The sequence below is a fragment of the Cavia porcellus genome, unplaced genomic scaffold (assembly GCF_034190915.1).
Source record: "Cavia porcellus strain 051 isolate PalLab524CR breed Dunkin Hartley unplaced genomic scaffold, mCavPor4.1 scaffold_12, whole genome shotgun sequence".
Taxonomy (NCBI): Eukaryota; Metazoa; Chordata; class Mammalia; order Rodentia; family Caviidae; genus Cavia; species Cavia porcellus.
In genome coordinates, this window is record NW_026947495.1 from 64,789,835 (window position 1) to 64,808,406 (window position 18,572).

Sequence of the window (18,572 nt, forward strand, 5' to 3'; positions counted from 1 at the left end):
AAGGAAAATGAAGAACTCATAGCTGCTTGAAAATGAGTTAATTTTGACATCATTTTCTTATTTGGAAGGGAGATTTACAGAGAGAAAGTAAAAATATAATAAATCATAAGACAAAAGATACATGTTTTTAATCTTTGTCTCTAGTTATTCAACAAATCTTGGGCTGTTGTAGGTGTAGGCTGAGACTTGTTACTTTAGAAATCACTGCTATGTTCTTAGTACTATGAGAAAAACATAGCTGAATGTTCAAATAACGAAAAAAAGAAAAATCACAAGAGCTTTTTCTTACCGAAATACATCACGATGGTTTTTGATATTCCAATCATATTCTCCTTTACTGACAAGTTCAAAGAATTCAGTTCTCCTCCTGTAGAAAAATCAAATGAAGAAAGAAAAGAAAAAAACCTGGAAATGAAATTTCTCAGTCTATAGGGTGATATAAACACATTTATGGAGGAAAATATAAGACCACCTGAACCAAGTAACCTAATATTTGAAATCATGAGGTGAAAGTACAATCAAAATAAATCACCTTTTGAAATGTCAAAGCTTCGAGAAAAAGCCAGAGTCGTTTGTGAATGTATTTACAGCAGGCGAGATTATAGAGCTATAAAACAGAAAGCAATGTGGTCCTGCATTTGGGGTTATGTTCTGCGAAGCCCTGTGACACTCACCGAAAGGCAGAGGAGGGCGGTAAGGACAAAGAAAAGGCAGGAACAGTTTCAGGATGTTCTTTCATCATTCAGCATGGAATTAATAATGATCCAAGATAAGATATAAACTCCCTGGTAGTAAATTCAAGATAAAATTTCATTCTCCAGGCTCTAAAATAAGTATTTCACCACTTCAGAGCTTAAACACATAGGCTATGGAGTCAGAAGTAACTGTTTAAACGGTGGCCCAGGCACCTACTTGCTGTGGAATTTTGAGATGTTATTTAACCTCTCTCAGCCTTGCTGACCTAGTGTCTCGTACCGGGAGTGTATTTGCTAACTCAAAGAGTCACTGTGAGGATTAAATGTGATGACATATGCAAAGCATTTGTCACACTGTCTAAATATTTTAAGTGATATGTGAATATTCCTGTGGATATACATTGGAGATGGAAGACCTAGAAGGAACATCTTAAAGTAGCTGTGAAACTGTTTTCAAAGATAAATTTAAGCTAGTAGTGACTTTTTATTTTTATGGTGATGACAGAAGAAAGAGGACATCATTATTTGACAATCATTTCCCCAGTTTTCACTCTCTTGGCACTGCATAGTAGGAGAGGCCTGAAAGAAGCCTAACCGATTATTTTCCAACGTGCATCCCACACAATACCAGGTTGAAGCGCTGCTCCGTGGAAAGGGATTCTCCAGCCACACAGGTTTGAGAAAGGCTGCCTGCAATCCACTGTTCTCAGAGACACCCTTTTGAAAGCTCTCAGAAATAGGGAAGTAGAAAAGTTTGTTTAACCTTATTTTAATCAAGATTTCTATATAGTGCTCATGCTTAAAGGAATAAAGTTTGGAAAACACCACTGTGACATACATATGGTAGAAATCAGAGTGGGATCTTAGGAAAGACCGTGGAGTAGAAAAGAGCCCAGGCTTTAGCTCACCTTAATCTGAGTTTAACGCTGACTATCACTTATTAGCTGTCAGCTTCGGGGCAAATGACTCTATGCTGGTGAGCCTCAGTGTGCAGCTTTGTAGTAAGAATTTGAGACACATGTGTTAAGCATTTGCCACTGAGCACTCGGGTTAGTACAAAAATAATATTAATAGTATTACTGCCAACAATAATACACAGTAGATTAATGGGTGTCTCAGGAGACTGAAGTTCTCCTTTCACTGAGTAGAAATTAGTCTTTTTTTGAGTTATGGTGGAGCAGAAAGTTGAGTTTGACCAATATTTATTGAACATGTATGTACTCTTGTGCCAAGATCACTGTGAGTTTCACAGGCACAAGACGTGGGTGCTACCTTTGAATGTCTTTGAGGTGAGAGAGAGGCAACCAATAAAAAAACACGCAATCCCTTTTCCAGAGTGATACTAGTGATACTACTAATGGTACTGGGGCCAGATGAGTTTAGGAAGGCTCTCACCATGGGCAAGGGCACGCTAAGATAAGTAATATTAGAAAAACACTTCAAAAAAACACCATCATGATGAACAAAATAACAAAATTCTGAATACAGACGAGATCTGACCCTAAACTTGCACAAATGCTCTCACTTGCTTCATCCTAGTTCCGGTCTTGATGAATCTAACGTCTATCAGATCCTTGTGTTTTGGCTGACTTCCTGGGTTACCATTCACATAACTAACACTGAGAAGGTTATTTAGTTTTGTTGGGCTTCAACTTCCTTATTCAAAAAATAATATAACCTTAATAGATTGGTAGAAAGGCTAAACAAAATAGTTAACATAGGACACTTTGCAGAGTGCCTGGGAAATTAGGTGCTCCGGAAGGATAGTTGCTGTGTACCTGGTCCAGAGCCTCACAGCTGGAGAGTGGCAGGGCTGGTACAGAAAGGCAACTTGTTAAAACAACAATTACTCCAAGCAGTTAAGGTAGGCCAGGTTGTCCTGGGAGCACAGAGTGTGCTGCTTAACTCAGAGGCTCATGGAGGATCATGAAAGGCTTTCTGGAAGAGCCTGTCAGTTATTATCCTTGCTCTCTTACAGTTATTCTAAGAAATCCTCAGAATGTAAGCTCTGTGAGGACAGAGACTGGCCCAGTTTTATTCATCCTAAATCCCCAGTGCCTGCAATAGTGCCTGATAAGCAGAAGCTCAACAAATATTTGCTAAATTGATGAATAAGTGAAAATGATTACCTCAAAAGATTATTCATTTTTTAAAAAATAATCAATTAAAAATTTAAAAATTAAAGAAAAGAAAAAAGTAGTTTCAGAGGGCCAGGGGTTTAGCTCAGTGGCACAAGTGCCTTGCCTGGCACGCACAAGGTCATGAGTTCAATCCCTGGTACAGAAAAAAAAAAAAAATTAGCCACTGTTTTCACCTACATTCTGATTGTTTGAGGGGCTTCACTGTTGCCGCACACTGTAGGATGACTGTCTCCTATGTTTTGTATAAATCATCACATATATCCTTATAATTTTATACTATGGAAATTGTACATAGAATTGCTCTGCATGTCTTAAAATTTTATGTAATAATATCATTGGTTACATATGCTTTGACAACTTGCGTTTTTCACTGGATATTTGTGAGATTCATCCATGTTTCTAGCTATAATTCTGGACATTACTTCCCACTAATGTATAGTGTTGCATATATTTCAATAGTAGTGCTTATTTCATTTCTTGCTGGTGACAATTTAGATTTTTTTTACAATGTTTTTGTTATTATATATAATGCTACAATGAACAACCTTGCACAAAGGTGTCCCTGTGAATTTGTGAGGTCTTCCTCTCTCTCTGTGGATGTGTGCATATGTATGTATCTCTGTATGCATACATATGCATAAATATATAGGTATATATATATGTATATATAAAATTGCGGGGTCATAAAATGACTTTTGTGTTTGAGTTTTTATTAGGCTGTGAGAGCTGCATGGAATTTATGAGAGAAATATGCTATAATTATTTCACTTTAAAGCTAAGAACATTTAAGGTAAAATCATGAATCCTAGACTCCAAGACAATTATGGGCAGATCTACACAGGTACCAATTCCCCAGCCTTCAACTCTTGGCTTCTGAGATAATGTTGGTAAACTACGTGTAGCATAAGCCTTTGGGGCCAGACAGCCTTTTGCCTTGTGAGTGCATGCTGCTAGTCCTCATGAGATGTGATGACCTTGGAGGCTGCCCTACAGAGGCAGCACCAAACAAGGCAGATTCCAGACAGAAGATCTTTACCATTAACAAACTCCAAAGAGTAGCTGCATAAAGCCCAGGCTGGGCCAGTGGTACATTGCTGCGGATGGCATTTTTTTTTTTTTTTTTTTTTTTTTTTTTTTTACTGTTTCCTTCCTGACAATCATTATAAAACAATGGGAAATTTACTGTGTTTTGGGAATAGGTTTGCCCACATAACTGCTAATTTTAGCATCTATGTATGTACGTGTATAGATTATTCGGTTGAGAGCATAAGCATACATAAAACTTTAGAAATAGAAGCATTTTTAGGAACATGGGATGGTTAAAATGTATGTTTGAAAAAAAATGTATGTTTGAAAAATCCACAAAAATTATAAAATGTCCCCTGGATCTAGCCTCCTTTGTCTTGAGGAGCAATATTGTTAACTTCTCGCGTAGATTCTTGGGAACCTAGGTTTTCAAGGACAATGGCAGGTACCTTGGCTAGTGAAAAGTAACTTACTGGAAAATCGCATTTATAATCAGATATGTTTTTATTAGGCTTTTATCCTGCTCTGCTGACATATGTTCCAGTCAGAAAAATAGCAGTCTTTAAAAAAGCATCATTTGAACAGAACTGCTAAAATTACTCTCAAAAATAATTTAAAAGATTGGTTACCAGTCAGCCATCACTATACTGAAAATCTTTCTGGCTTGGAATTTATCTGCAAAGTGTCTTTTATTTATAAACTGAGCAATCACCATTCCTTTGTGTATTTTAATCAGAAAATTTTGTAATTTTATGTATCTATATGTGCATGTGTGTACATATCATTATCTATTTATTCATATAATTGCTTTGAATTCTAAAAGTGCCTGCATGTTGGGGAGGCTGTAATGCTGAGGTGGAAAGTCACATTGTGACTCCCCTGAAATTTCAGCTACAGACTGGCCAGGGAGCGGCTGCAGGGAGTGTAGAAAACAAGGAGGGCGGGTGGAGGGAGGAAGAGATTTGACCTCTCAGTGTTCTCATAGTTTGTTCCACAGGCAAAGCATGCAATTAACTGCTAAGTGCAGATCCTGGAAAGATTCCTGGACTTTCTACTCAAAAGCAGAATAGAAAGTTAACATGAAGAATAGAAAATTAATATTAAGATGTCGATTTTAGTGATTATGGCTAAAGAAAAAAGTATATATATTTATATATGTTTTATTTTAATAATGTATATTTAATTTTGAAGTGAATTTTTTCTTGTTTTACTATAGTAATAATAACACAAGAGCCACCTGAGATGTTGAATAAAATGTCATATTTGCTGCTAGGTAGTGTTAATAGCATGAATACAACTGGCAAAATGCAGGAAATGGAAAGACTAGAATTTCTCTGTTTATAATGGGAGAACAGATAACATAAGACTCTAACTGTCAGCTCAGCCAAATCCTAATCACCATGCAAAGAAACTATGTAAGTCATTGCTAGATGGAACTCCGCAGCTCTTGCCTGCAGTCACTCTGCCTGAGGCAAGCTGTGTGATGCAGTATCACTGTTCCTTCTCTATTTCATGGGGCGCCCAGCGCCCTGAAGGAAATAATTATGTTTTGTTTGTCTGTGACTTCCCAGCAACTAACACAGTGCCTAACATTAAAGGGGGCATCAAAAAGCTGGATAAAGCTAGACATGGTGGTGCATACCTGTAAATCCCCAGAATTCTGGGGAGCTGAGGCAGGAGGCTTGCAAGTTGAAGCTCAACCTGGGAAACTTAGAGACTTGGTGAGGCCTTGTCTCAAAATTAAGAAATAAAAAAATTTTAAAGGGCCTGAGGATGTAACAGGAAAAAATTCTTGGGTTCAATCCCTAGTCTTGAGCAAAAATGGAAGAATAGATAACATATTTCTCACTTTTGATTCAGTTATGATACCATGTTGATGGGGATATAAGATATATATTCATCAAAATGCTTTGAAATGTGTCATGAACATGTATTTCTTACACCAACATATCATGTGACCTGTTATTCAATTAGAATAGTTTCAGTGGATTAACTCCTCAGGCTCTGTAAAAACACCAGAATGCTAGAGAGAGAGAGTAATGTATTAAGCTCTGTTGATCGTTAACACCTTACTGTGCATCAATTTATCCTTTCCAGTCTTGTGACTAGCTGAGTTCAGGCAACCATGGAAGTTGAAAACACAGAACATAGTGGGTTCTTAAACATTTGATGAATGATGAATGAATCAATATATCTGTCTGAAGTGAAAGAGTTTTGGCCCAGACAGGACTCTGTAGCCATAAAAGCCTCAATCTGGAACCAGGGAGCTCCTATCTCCCCCACTCTTAGGGATTTACCTGTGACTCTATCTCCCCCCACCCTTAGGAATTTGCTCCTGGCGCCAAAGAGTGCCAATGAGATACCTGTGCATCTCTAATGGCCCTAGGGTACTTCCCTGAACTTAGGCTACTTATATACCGCCCCCATAGCACAGGCACCTGTCCGCCAGACAGAAAGCCTAACTCCAGCGGTGGGGGGTGGGGTTGGGGCGGGGGGGGGGGGGAGGTTAGGGGGTGGATGGTGTTTTGGTTTTCTCTCTCCGTGTTTTCAGAATCAACGCCTCTTTTGTTTTATACTTCTCATCTTTTGGATATAATCTTATCATGAAGAGCAGTGGAAATATTCATTGAATTCCTTCTATATTTTAAAATAAAGTCTTTCAATTAATTTAATTTTTAGAAAGACAGTCAATTACTCTAAGCAGTCCAAAATAGTTTAACATATTTTGCTGTCATTATCAGATTTTTTGAGAAGAGGTACTTAATGCATCTTGGAAACACAAGGTCAAAAAGGCAATTAGATTAGACATTTCCCATAACTGCTAATGTATGTTCGAAGGGCACAAAAAAAAGTGACAAACTTTCAATATAAAGATTAGCTTGATTAAGTTGGAAAACCAGTCTGTAAAGCACTGAGCACCTAAGTGGATTCATAAATTGTAACTTGTTGGATAATTTTCTGCTTATAGAGTGAACTGAGGCAGTGTGGCACAGAGACCTAATCAGAGTTATTTGAAGACTTTGAGCCAACTCCTCATCCTCTGCAAGCCCAGGTATCTATTTCTAAGGTGCAGATAACAATATTGACCTTGCAAGATCATAAGAGAATCCAATATCAAAAAGGTTTTTGAGAACTGATTATCTCAGACAGCACATCTGGTCTTGGGGTTTCAAGAGTAAGCTAAATACCAAGATGTCCATCTGCATGGCTGGAGTCTCCATTCTTATGGTGACACAGGGACACTTCCAATACTTAGGACAGCACTAGACATTGAGCAGACCTGATAGACAACAGATGCAGTGTTACAGAATCATAACCTGTGTGTGTTGCTAACCCAATAGCAACCTCCATGACGGTATGAAAGGCAGCCAAGTGCCAAATTCTTATGCCTCACCTTAGCTTAACTGCAGACAAACAGCCTCTCTCTAGACAGTGTCCTAGTGACTGTGACCCAACACCTCCACATCCACTTTATTCCATTTTCCCTTTAGTTCTCTTGAGCTAATGGTTAAATTACTGCAGAGAGAATGGCAGAATAGTCTAAAATATCCCAGGAACAGCTACTGAGTTAACCCTAGATTTATTATTTGACATGGTGAGCAATTTACTGACTTTCTCCAAGCTTTAGTTTCTACATGTGTGCTATGAGGTTAGTAACATTACCTAGCCTAACAGGGCTGCTTTCAGTAGTGAATGGGATAATGTGCACATGAAACTCCTAAGTAAGCACTTGGGAAATATCAGTTGCTGCTCTCATAACTAATTGTGGAAGTTGCACAGGTCATCTTTGTTGACTTACATGTAGGCAAATGGTATAGGGCATTTGCAACATCTCTTTGAAGTTTTAACATTCATGATTTTAGATCTCTCTCACTCTCTTTCTCTCTGCCCACCCCAACTGTCATCTTTTATGGTGCATATTTTATTAACTTTTCTGGCTGAGTGATTTCCTTTGTATAAGGTACTTTAAATTATCAAAGCTCTTTCATACAGGTAATCTCCTTTGACTGCTACAAGGACCCTAGCAGATTGGCATGGGTGAGAAGTCTATCCTCACACTGCTGACAAGGAAACCAAGGCAAAGAGAGATTAAGCGAATTACTCTCTCAAAGTCACATGGCTGGCTACTGATAGGGTATATCTAATTCCTGCTTGGGCTGGTGAAATTACTATATAATTATCAAAGCCTTATTCACTGCAAGCCTCAGAAATAGGCACGGGAAATCAATTTCAGAAAATCATTCAGCAGTAACCAAATTCTCAGTGAGATGGAAAATCAGACTGAATAATTAAACCCTACACTTTGGTTGTGAAACCTAGCCATTTACATCAAGAGTTTGTTTTATTCCTTTTTGTTTCTTAGTCTTGTGAATTCTGCTTTCATATGCCATTTGTAGAACAGCATCTTTATGACACTCAAAAACCATTAGAAATTAAAGTTACAGTATTTGTGATTGTTTTTAAGATGCTTCCATGATTTCATGCACCTTTCATCTTATATCCCTTTTGGAGGATAGCATGGATCTTACTCCTTGGAATGAGCTATACTCCATCGAAGAGGCAGGGTCTCAGGTCCTAACCATGCTGGCCATTTTGGTAACGATTTTCTTCCTCTGAAGGGATCTTCCTTTTAGGTTTTTTTTCCTAATATATATATAGCATTTATTATTATTATTATTTTTTTTTTTTGTCTTTTTCCTTTTGATCGGTACCAGGGATCGAACTCACGACTGCCTGCTTGCAAGGCAGGCACTTATGCCACTGAGCTAAATCCCCAGCCCCAGCATTTATTATTTTTATATTTTAATTTTTTGTTAGCATTTTTATTAGTACATATTTGATGTACATAATGTTTACATTTTTTGTGTTGAGTTGGTTTATGCACCAACACATTTTAATTTCTTTTTCATCCCCTTTATTTCCCCTCTCTCCTCCCTCTGTCCATTTTTTGACTTTCTCATTTGAGAAATACCTATCTCCCTACTTCCTATTATCTATCATTTATTTTGCTCTTTGAGACTGTAATGTTAAGTGAAATAAATCAGACATGCAAGCTTAAATAGTGCATGTTTTCCTCTTACATAAGTAACCCAAATTATAAACAAAGAGCTTTATTTTAGTTTTAATTCTGTCAGGACTTTTGATTTGAGTTCAGGGAAGAAGAACCAATAATAACCTGACTTCTAGAAACAGTTGCAGGAGCTGCCTCACATCCTCTTGCCTGTATTTTTCTCCAGCTGTGGCCACTGCAACCAACACTGCAGCTCCTGCCACAGGTGCCTTGGACACCACACACTTTCTGCCATGGCTGCTCTGACTCTGTGTGAAGGCCTGGACAGTGAGTCCTCAGTCTTTGGTCACCTGCAGCCTGAAGAGAATGGGAGGTGACACCCCTGAGAGCAAAGTCCAGCTGACAAGGATGGATGGGGTCAGGGAACAATTTTGAGATGCAGCAGTGAGACTTCTCAGATGATCCTTCAGTATCAAGCCAACTGATCAAGGCAGTGATCAACAAGGAAAGGCATCCTCATAATGGCTTCACTCCTTCCCCATTTCACTCCAGCAACTCCTCTCTTCTTCTCCAAACTAAATTCCATAGGCAAGCCTTTGTCTACAGTTGTGCTTGGGAAGGGGGTATGGGAACCAGGCTGGCTTTTATTTTTAATGCATTAAAGCACACCTACAAAGGTCAATATTGCAATACACTATATGTCTAGTTCAAATAACAACTATTTCTTGATTATCATTTAATAGGGAATATAGTAATTATGGGGAAACACCTGAAATAAGAGGTATTGATCCCATTCTTGCCAATAATTAGTTACATAGTCTAAGGTGCACTATTTAGCCATTTGGGCCCCAGTGCCTAATCTGCAAAATAAAGGAAATGACTTGAATGGCATCATTTCCCAGATCCCTTCCAAAATCACAATATGTTCGTGAAATGAAAGCATCTAGGTAATGTAAAGTAGTAGCTACTTTCCCCCTTAGTAACCCCAGAGATTTGACTAAAAGTATGACAATACTTAGCATGGCTTTTAATAGACAAGTGAGTCAGACCCCTGAAGCTCTAGATTAGAGAATGAATAGTTATTGAGAATCTCAGAGAACACTAACAATGACAAAAAGAAGGCAAGCCAGCCTCTGCAGGAATCAGCAGATGTTAGCTGAGGCTGCAGCATTAAGATAAGAACAGAGTAATGAGAACAGGACTTGTAACCAACTTCCTTGACTACATTGCGGCTGTCACTCATTGATTACACACAGTCCCAGCAGGGCTTGATAAATGGACTCCAAGTGCCCAGACTTTATTTTTCCCTCTAAAAGTTGCTTGGAACTTAGTGATTTAGTGAGACTCTATCTCAAAATAAATAATAAAATAAAGTAAAATAAAACGAAAAGGATGGAATGCAGCTCAGTACCACACTGGGAATATACCCAATAACACACACCTACACACACACACACAAATATGTGCACAAAAGTTACTTAGGAATCAGTTTGGGGGAATATTTCTACTTGGAGAAAGATAATGCAAAATCATGCAAGTATCTAAAATAAGAAATCAAAATATAAACATAAAAAGGAAAAGGCTTTCTATAACTTCCAAATGAAGGAATGTCAATCCAGAGAAAAATGAAAGATCAAGATAGTTAAGTCAACTTGAGGACCACAAAATATCCTAAATACATGGGCTATTAAGCAAATGAGGTTGTACGTGTTACTACTTACAGGACAGCTGTGATTTCCTTTTTACACATGAAGAGGCTCAGAGGGTAAATAATTTGACTGATTATACACAGACAGGTAAAGCAAAGCTGGGGTTTTTGTTTTTCAAGTGTATACCTTATATTAATTAAAATTTACATCTACCCAAGTAATACATATAATTAACAAATCAGAATCATTAAAAGATATATAATGAAATTATAAACAGTATCATTTCCATCTTGCTGCCTTTTATCCATTCATTGTATTTCCCAGTGCTTTTATTTTGCTTTTTATTTTAACAAGAATATTTTTAATTTTCAAGGTCTCTTTCTTCTTCATGGTTGCTTCTATTATCATTTTTAAAGTATCCTATTCTTTTTTAATGGAAGCAATGTCTTAGTTTTTAAAGGGCAGTAGCAGCAGTTCTCTGGGCCCCTGTTTATCACATCAGAGGCTTATAAAGTGTTCTGTGATATTGGTTGCCGGTTTATATGTAATAGTAAGGAATTAAAACATTAAAAGCCTAACTAGGAGGGGTGTGTTTGTGTGTGTGTGTGTGTGTGCGCACATGTTGAGGTAGATTGTCCTATAAACCTAAAATAAAGATAGCCCAGTTAAATTTGAATTTCAGATAAAACATTTTTAATGCACATATGTCTCAAATATTTTATGGGATGTGTGTGGGGCATGTGCACGTGTGTAGGTACACTAAAGTATTTACTGTTTATCAGAAATTTAAAATTTACCTGGGCCTTCTGTGTTTCTGTTTGTTAAATCTGACAGCTCCTGACTTTCTGGGTGACTGTGCTCTGGACTGTGGGTTTTCAGGTAGAGACACTGTTTTGAATCCCCCGCCACACTGAATCCCTGGAGCACTACATCTGACACCACATCTCATTCCCCTCTGCATTTCTCCTTAGCTCACTGTTTGTAGAATGAACCTCTGGCCTTCTTCAGGGGTGAAGGAAAGGAAGCTGACCTGGTCATGTTGATGGAGGATTCATGAGCTTAGAGGGCTTAGCAAACCGACTTGCTGGCAAGCTCCTTGCCTTGAGTTTTGAGTATCATGTCCACCTTTCAGGGTACTTTTTTTTTTTGTCTCTGTGCCCTAAGCAAGGTTTGCAGAGCAAACTGACTCGCTCTTCTCTGCACTGTCCTCTGTGGATCGTGCCTTCTACTTGTACCCTGCTAGGTCACCTATCACTCGTTGGTCTGCCTTTCATTTCTACAAATGTACTGGCAGCTTTTGCCAGTTGTGTGCCCTTTTTCTCCTTGCAGATTCATGCCTTTTTTCTTTTAAATTTATTTATGCCACTCTGAGGAGTTTTAGGAGGCAGACGACACAGACACTTGAGCTCAACACACCAGGTTAAGTTAGAATGCCAGAGTGAGACTGAAAGCCATTTCAGTCCAGCTCTTCCCACTACACCATGTACTAACCCCTTCACAGACTCCAGCAGCAAAGCCTGGGGTATAGAGTGCCAGGTGTAGCCCTGCATTCTGCCTTCTTTCTCCTTTAGCAGTAGAATTTCAGGTTTTTATCTGGGCACATGGCTATACAACAATAAGAGTTTTTCAACTTTCCCTGATGGTAGGTATGGTCAGGTAACTAAATTCTCACTAGTGGGATATAAATGGAATGTAAGTGGAAGTGTTATGTGGTAACTTCTAGAAAAATCTCACAGAGAATAGCTTGCATTACCTTGTTTTTTTGCTTTGTCTTTTCTTCTAGCTGGAATCTAGACATTATGGCTGGAGCTTGAGCAACTGTCTTGGACTAAGAGGTGGAAAATATGTATTGAAGGTGGCATCAAAAAAGATAGAAGAAGCCTGGGACTCTGAAGGCATTATGTAACTACTGTACCAATTTCAGACTGCTGTTCTCTAGACTTCTTTTATGTAACAGAGAAGTAAGTCACTGTTGCTCAGAGTTTTCTGTCTCTTACAATTAAGCCTAATTCTAACTGATGCAATGCTGAAGTCCAGGAATATTTCACAGGGATTGACATAAGATTTCCTGGAAAAAGTGACTTAAAGGATGGTTCATTCAACTAATTGCAGAAGTGGAGGGGCAGGGCCATGATATGAACAGGCCGTGAGGGACACTACATACAGTGCTTCAAAAGGTGGTGTATAAACCAGTCTCAATAAAATAAGTCCTGTGGGGGAGAAGTGGAAGATAATGAAAAAAGATTGGGGAAAATTATGGAGGAACATGAAAGTCAAACAAAAGTTACAGCTTTCCTAGAAATCAATGAAGACGCTGAAGATTTTGAAATGGAAATTGGAGATACAGGTCTACAAGGTTAGAGAGAAGAATTTCAGTCTTCTACATACAGTAATACCCCATGTTAAGAGAATACAGAAGCGAGGCTGGAGAAAGAATCTGAGTAGAGAGAGAACTTAAGTTCAAGAACTGGTAGGCAGGGAAAAAGAAGAGAAAAGATCTGGGAAAGGAGAGGGAAAGAAAACTGGATGTTGGGGAAGCAAAACAGAAACTGGCAATGAGAAGTCAGTAGTCCTTCAGATACCTTAAACAAAACTAGAAAATATTAGAAATCTTCGGGGACCGCTCCTCAAAGTGTAAATAGATGCAAAGAAAGCAGAGGAACCAATGGGCTCTACTTGTTTAAAAACAGTAAAATAAAGCCAAGTTGAGACACAATTAAAGAGCTCCACAAGGTCTGTGAAATAAGGGAGAGCAGTTGTTTAGTTTTTAAGATAGGAAGGAACTGTGAATATCAGTGGAAGAAGACAGAGAAATTCCCCAGCTGCCAAAAGAGCTGGTATCTGAGAGTGCTGGTCACCCTGGGATTGGGAGGGATGGAATTTTCTGCTCAGAGAGGTTTGTATTTTGGGAAGATGAAGAACAGGTCTAACAAATAGAAACAGAGAAGCAGGGAATCAAAGCTTAGATTTCTAGTCAACATTCCATTAACAAATTTCATCATCATCATCACCACTATGATCACCATATCAATATCATTATAGATTAGATCAGAAATAATAGTTGAAAATAACAGTCTTAGTATCTAAAATGAAAATGGCCATCACTCAGTTTCAGAGTCAAGGATAGGGTTCATAAAACAGAAGAAAGATAAAAAGCTTGCCATTATAGCCCTGTATCACACTGCTTATACACACTACCTTGAAGAACTTCATTTAGATAAGGAAAAAAATATCATTAAAAATTTAGCCCTTTTACATTTTATCTCAATGCTAGAATAATAAGCAACCCCCAATATGGACCTGAAAATTAATTATAAGATGGAATTTTACATATCCATTTGTCAAATAGATCAAAAGCCAATACTTACTCAAAGTACAGCGTGAGGTCTGTTGCTAATATTGACTGCTTCAAAAGCTGCATAAGGTCACTATATTCCTTGGAGGACAAATTAGCAAAGATGTTGTGACCCTGTAATAAGAAAGTAAAAAGTCACAAAAGACATCATTAAACCTGTGGAGGTTGATTACATGTTTTTCCTCCTATATTAAAAATTAAAGATCTAGGAACACGATAATCATTTTTTAAAAGCTTAATAAAATTTTGTATAAATACAAATAAATTGCCTGGCAAACATAACAAAGCTATGAAGCAAATCGTTTTTGAGGAGGCTCACATAGAAACAATTTATTATGTGCTTAATATCAAAAGAAAAACTCTGAAAATGTTTGAACTTGCCTTACTATGAATATTTGTGTCAACAATACCTGACTGCCCATTTCAATGGAAGTTCATAGTGGAGAAGTTGGCAAAATGTTTGGGAATCTTTGTGGCCATAAAATAAAGACCACTTTCAGTACTATAAATTTAATTGACATCTTGGAAATACTTGTCGTGGTAACAAGTGACTTCAAGGAGAAAAAGTCATTAGAATAGTATTTGTCAATGGGGACAATTTTGACAATGGGGACTTTTGACTATCTCTGGAGATATTTATGACAGTCACAACTGGATGGGGACATTGTAGCATTTAATGGGAGAATCTGGGATCCTAGCAACCATCCTACAATGCACAAGGGAGTCCCTCCAAACTATCTCCCTGGGCTGGGTGGTGGTGGTGCATGCCTGTAATCTCAGTATTCAAGAGGTTGAGACAGGAGGATCTTGTGAGTTTAAGGTCAGTCTGGGATACATGATGAATTCAAGGCCAGCCTGAACTACATAGAGAGACTCTGTCTCAAATAATCAAAACCAAACCAACCAACTAAACAAACAATAACAAATCAAAAGACTCCCTGGCCTAACTTGACTGTGCTGCTGAAGCTGAGAGACTACATATCAAATTGTTGGGATAAACTTTGTTGAAGGGTGTGGTAGATTAAGTTTAGAATGATGAATAATTACAAAGAGCTAGGTCATATGAGATGTTATCCTTGGCATAGAAAATTTAGTTTTACCTATGTAAAGTTTCAATTAAAGCTTTTTGTCCAAACCTATGAAAAACATGCTTCTTTTTAATCAAAATTTGTTTGAGCTTCTCTGTGCAGCTCCACTATTTGTTTTGAGTAAAGTGAAAATCCTTCTGTGACATGATCAACAATTCACTTATTCTGCTTTAAAAGTCAGATTTGTTTAGCCTGACGTATGAACTTACAATTGTATGGCTTGAAAAACGGACCTTTTAAAACTGAGTGTTGAGAGCCAGAAAATGCAGGAGAAGGGGCAAATAACTGCCTGAGAATGAACTGTTCTCCAGTGAGGGGTAAATTAATTCTTTCAAGGAACCAGAAATATCAATTAGTAAATTCTCTTACTAGGCACCAGATGATAATCTGCTCCCCTGAGTTAATTTATCTCTTTGGGTGAACCTGCTATTCCTTAAAGACGAAAGTACATTGGTTCCACCTGGGACCAAGTCCAATAGTAATAATAATTTTCAAATGGACTCTTCCAGATGCTTAAGTCAGCCATTAAGAAGAAGATAAACAACTGAATGAATGCTGCACCGTAATTCTGCTTAGGTCTTCCTGCCTGAGCGGTACCCCATGGATCTGTCATGAGTGTTCTGAGGCCTTTGAAAAAGTGACCAGAAATTATGAAAAAATAGTCACTTTACATCCAGACACACACCCAGCATCGCCCAGTGAAAAAAATATAGACCTGAGAAGCAATTACATAAAAGTTAATGTTCAGACAAAGAGAAAACTGGTCTGAACTTGTTTAGTTTGCGAAGGCATTCACTTTACTACTTTCAAAGGATGTAAGAAGATCTAACACCACTTCTGATGAGCAGACTCTCAAAGTGAACTAGATCTGCTTTAATTTTTAAAGCAAGTTAACATGCATCACCATATTAGGTTTGTATGTGCTTGTATGCAAACTGGCCTTTCACCATATCTCAAGATTTGGTTCCCTGAAGTAAAAGTTGAGTCTCCCTGAAGCTCTGTTTCTATGGCTATTTAGGTAAGGAGAGAATGTGGAAATGATGAAAGGAAAAACAAATGTGGAGAGGTCTGGGGCAACTTTCCTCACACCCTCTAGCCTCTCTGCCCTGGGCACCACAGCGGGTGCAGCGTGCATGGCTCCATTATTATTGGCCTCTCTGTTACTCCTAGGAGCCCAGAGTGAAGGGGGCCTATGTGTTATGCTCATGTGGATGCAGAGTCAAAGGCCGGGGGTTTTCCCCAGGAAACCTGATATCTTGTTTATAATCTTTGTTGTGATAAACGTAGGGCTTTCTGGGGTCAGAGGTGTAAATTCATCACTTTGCCAGCACAACAAAGACAGTGTGAACCCAGATGTTTCCTATATCTCGTATCCTCTTCCACAGAGCTCAGCCAAGACACTGCTTTCGTAGGAAAATTACAGAGTCCCAGATGCTGGGATGCTGGCTTCTGTCAGTTACTGAGAGCTGAACCCCGGGTGTTTCATTCAACACTGCAAATACATCACCCTTAGCAGCCTTGCCTTGCCCTGCTGGCACTCCGGTTCCGGAGCGGTGACTATCCTTTATGGGGTCGAAGGCTTTCATGATATTGCAAAAGCTTTCTCAACACTGGCTGGAGGAAAAAAACCTCCATATTTAATGATGCTATTCCAGCGAAGCAGGGCCTTAATGATGATAATAATAATAATTAATGGCACAGTTAGAGAACTGACAAATAATGGGGAACAGATGATCCCTTCCTGGCCTTGGAAAAAAAAAGTCTGTACGCCTGCAGAAAATTAAACAGATCCTTTTCTGGCAATTTAAAACTCAGATGCCTCAGCCAGAGTCAGTTAGTCGTTTCTGTTTTTCTCTGCAGAAGACTAAAAGTACAAAGCCCAACTACTTCCAACTCCTGCATTGCCACAGGAAGCAAAATAAGGCATATCCCTCAGCCCTGGGTCTGAGGTTTTGCTGCAGTTCAAACTTTAACACCCGTCCCACCAGCAATTTAAAGTTCTTTTATCTTTTATAGGTTTCTCCATTGTGCTAACAAAGTGTAACTTTCTCACCGGGTTTTTGCTTCTATCATCTTTTAGAATGGCTTTGAGGTTTGCAAAAAAGGGAATGTGGGGCCCCCTCAGTACTTGAATCAAATTATTCCCTTAGTGAGTGTCTTAGTTATTTTTCTCTCATTGCTGGGACAAATACCCAATACCCAAGATTAAAGAGGGAAAGTTTTATTTAGCTCACAGTTTGTAGAGTCCATAATCAGCTGACTTCAAAGCAGGGTGGCATGGCAGAGGGGCAGTAGTTCAAGGTAGTAGAAGACAGCAAAAGCAACAGGAGGAAAAGGGTGGGGGAGAGCAAGCCTCTTTTTTCTCTCTTATATTGTGTGCAGGGTCCCTACCCTCCAGTGGGGGTAGCACTCACACCATCTCCACATTCTCCTCTTGCATAAGCTCTGGATGTTTACAAAATGAGGACCCTGACCCACTGCTGACTTACTTAATTAAACTTCTAAACTTTTCAAATTGACACAATAATTGACACAACATCCTAGAGCAGTAAGGGCATGTCTTCTACACCCTAAGATGCAGAACTGTTCAAAGTTTCTAGACTTCTCAAGTTGATGCAATGTGTCAACCATAACCATGAGCCTCTGTTAGAAAGGCAAGAGAGAACCGTGGCAGTAGGCCCTGTGTATCTGTCACCCAGAGAGGAAGGCCTTCAGATGAACCTTGTCACTGCACCAACCCAGGTGAGGCACCTCAGAAGGAATTTGAACAAGGTTCTCTGTCATTTAAAGGATTCAGAAAAGCCACCAAACCCAGTAGCTTGTTTAAACTTGTTCTTCTCGCTTCTTCATACCTTCCTGTGGAACTATAAAGAAAAAGCAGTAGGAACTAGACCGTGGGTCTTCAGGCAAGGGGAAGAATAGAGCAGGCTGTACCTCACTTTGAAGGATCATCACAGCATGGTTAAAATGGTGATGCTCTAAGGTAGCCGAGGTCCCATAGAGTTGGGCCAGTGCAGAGCCACTCCTGAAAGAGGACAGAAGGCAGCGTGAGCAGGACCTTCACTTGAGCCATCCTCACACTTGCTCTGGATTGAACTGCTTTCCCTCCTGAAATGTCTTTCAAGGCACTGGCCTTGACCATAAGAAATGCATAGATTATTAAGAAAGATGAGATATAAGTGTAAGTAAAAATAACATACACACCAATATAAATACTAATGCATTGTAAACATAGTGTTTCTGGTCTAATCTAGGTGCTGTGGTGAAAAAAAGAGACAATTTCTGGTTCTGGGTGTCAGTGTGATTGCCATAAACTGAGCCTCAAGTCTTCTGAATACTCAGAGCACTATTGAATCAAGTGCACTTGATCCTTTTATAGGAAAAGACCCTAGGGCAATTCTGAATAACCTACTTTATTTATTTTAATAGGTTGACAACTTTCTGTTAGGTTCCCCAGTCTGCAGTCACACTATGATAACCCACGTAGAGCTCTGCAGTGTTCCCTGGATTTGGAGTTGAGTTTCAGCGCTGCCTCTACTTGGCAGCTTTGGACAGTTCAGCTCCTTGGCTTATTTAAGGCCTGGCTTCTTTACCTGTACTATCATGA

At 38.8% G+C, this 18,572-nt stretch overlaps 1 protein-coding gene and 1 long non-coding RNA gene across 2 annotated transcripts in view; one reads left to right on the forward strand and one right to left on the reverse strand.

Moving 5' to 3' along the window:
* Window positions 1-17,457, forward strand: part of LOC134478321 (uncharacterized) — a 28,395-nt gene extending 10,938 nt beyond the window's left edge. Inside the window, exons 2-3 of the long non-coding RNA XR_010050887.1 lie at window positions 12,306-12,483; window positions 15,475-17,457. This is a non-coding gene — a long non-coding RNA (uncharacterized LOC134478321). The remainder of the gene's footprint in view (window positions 1-12,305; window positions 12,484-15,474) is intronic.
* Pde11a (phosphodiesterase 11A) overlaps window positions 1-18,572 on the reverse strand; it is a 386,279-nt gene that overhangs the window by 51,818 nt on the left and 315,889 nt on the right. Inside the window, exons 14-16 of the mRNA XM_063259356.1 lie at window positions 17,900-17,990; window positions 13,891-13,991; window positions 290-367 (exon numbers count right to left, since the gene is read on the reverse strand). Of these exons, the coding sequence (XP_063115426.1) occupies window positions 290-367; window positions 13,891-13,991; window positions 17,900-17,990 (270 nt within the window). The remainder of the gene's footprint in view (window positions 1-289; window positions 368-13,890; window positions 13,992-17,899; window positions 17,991-18,572) is intronic.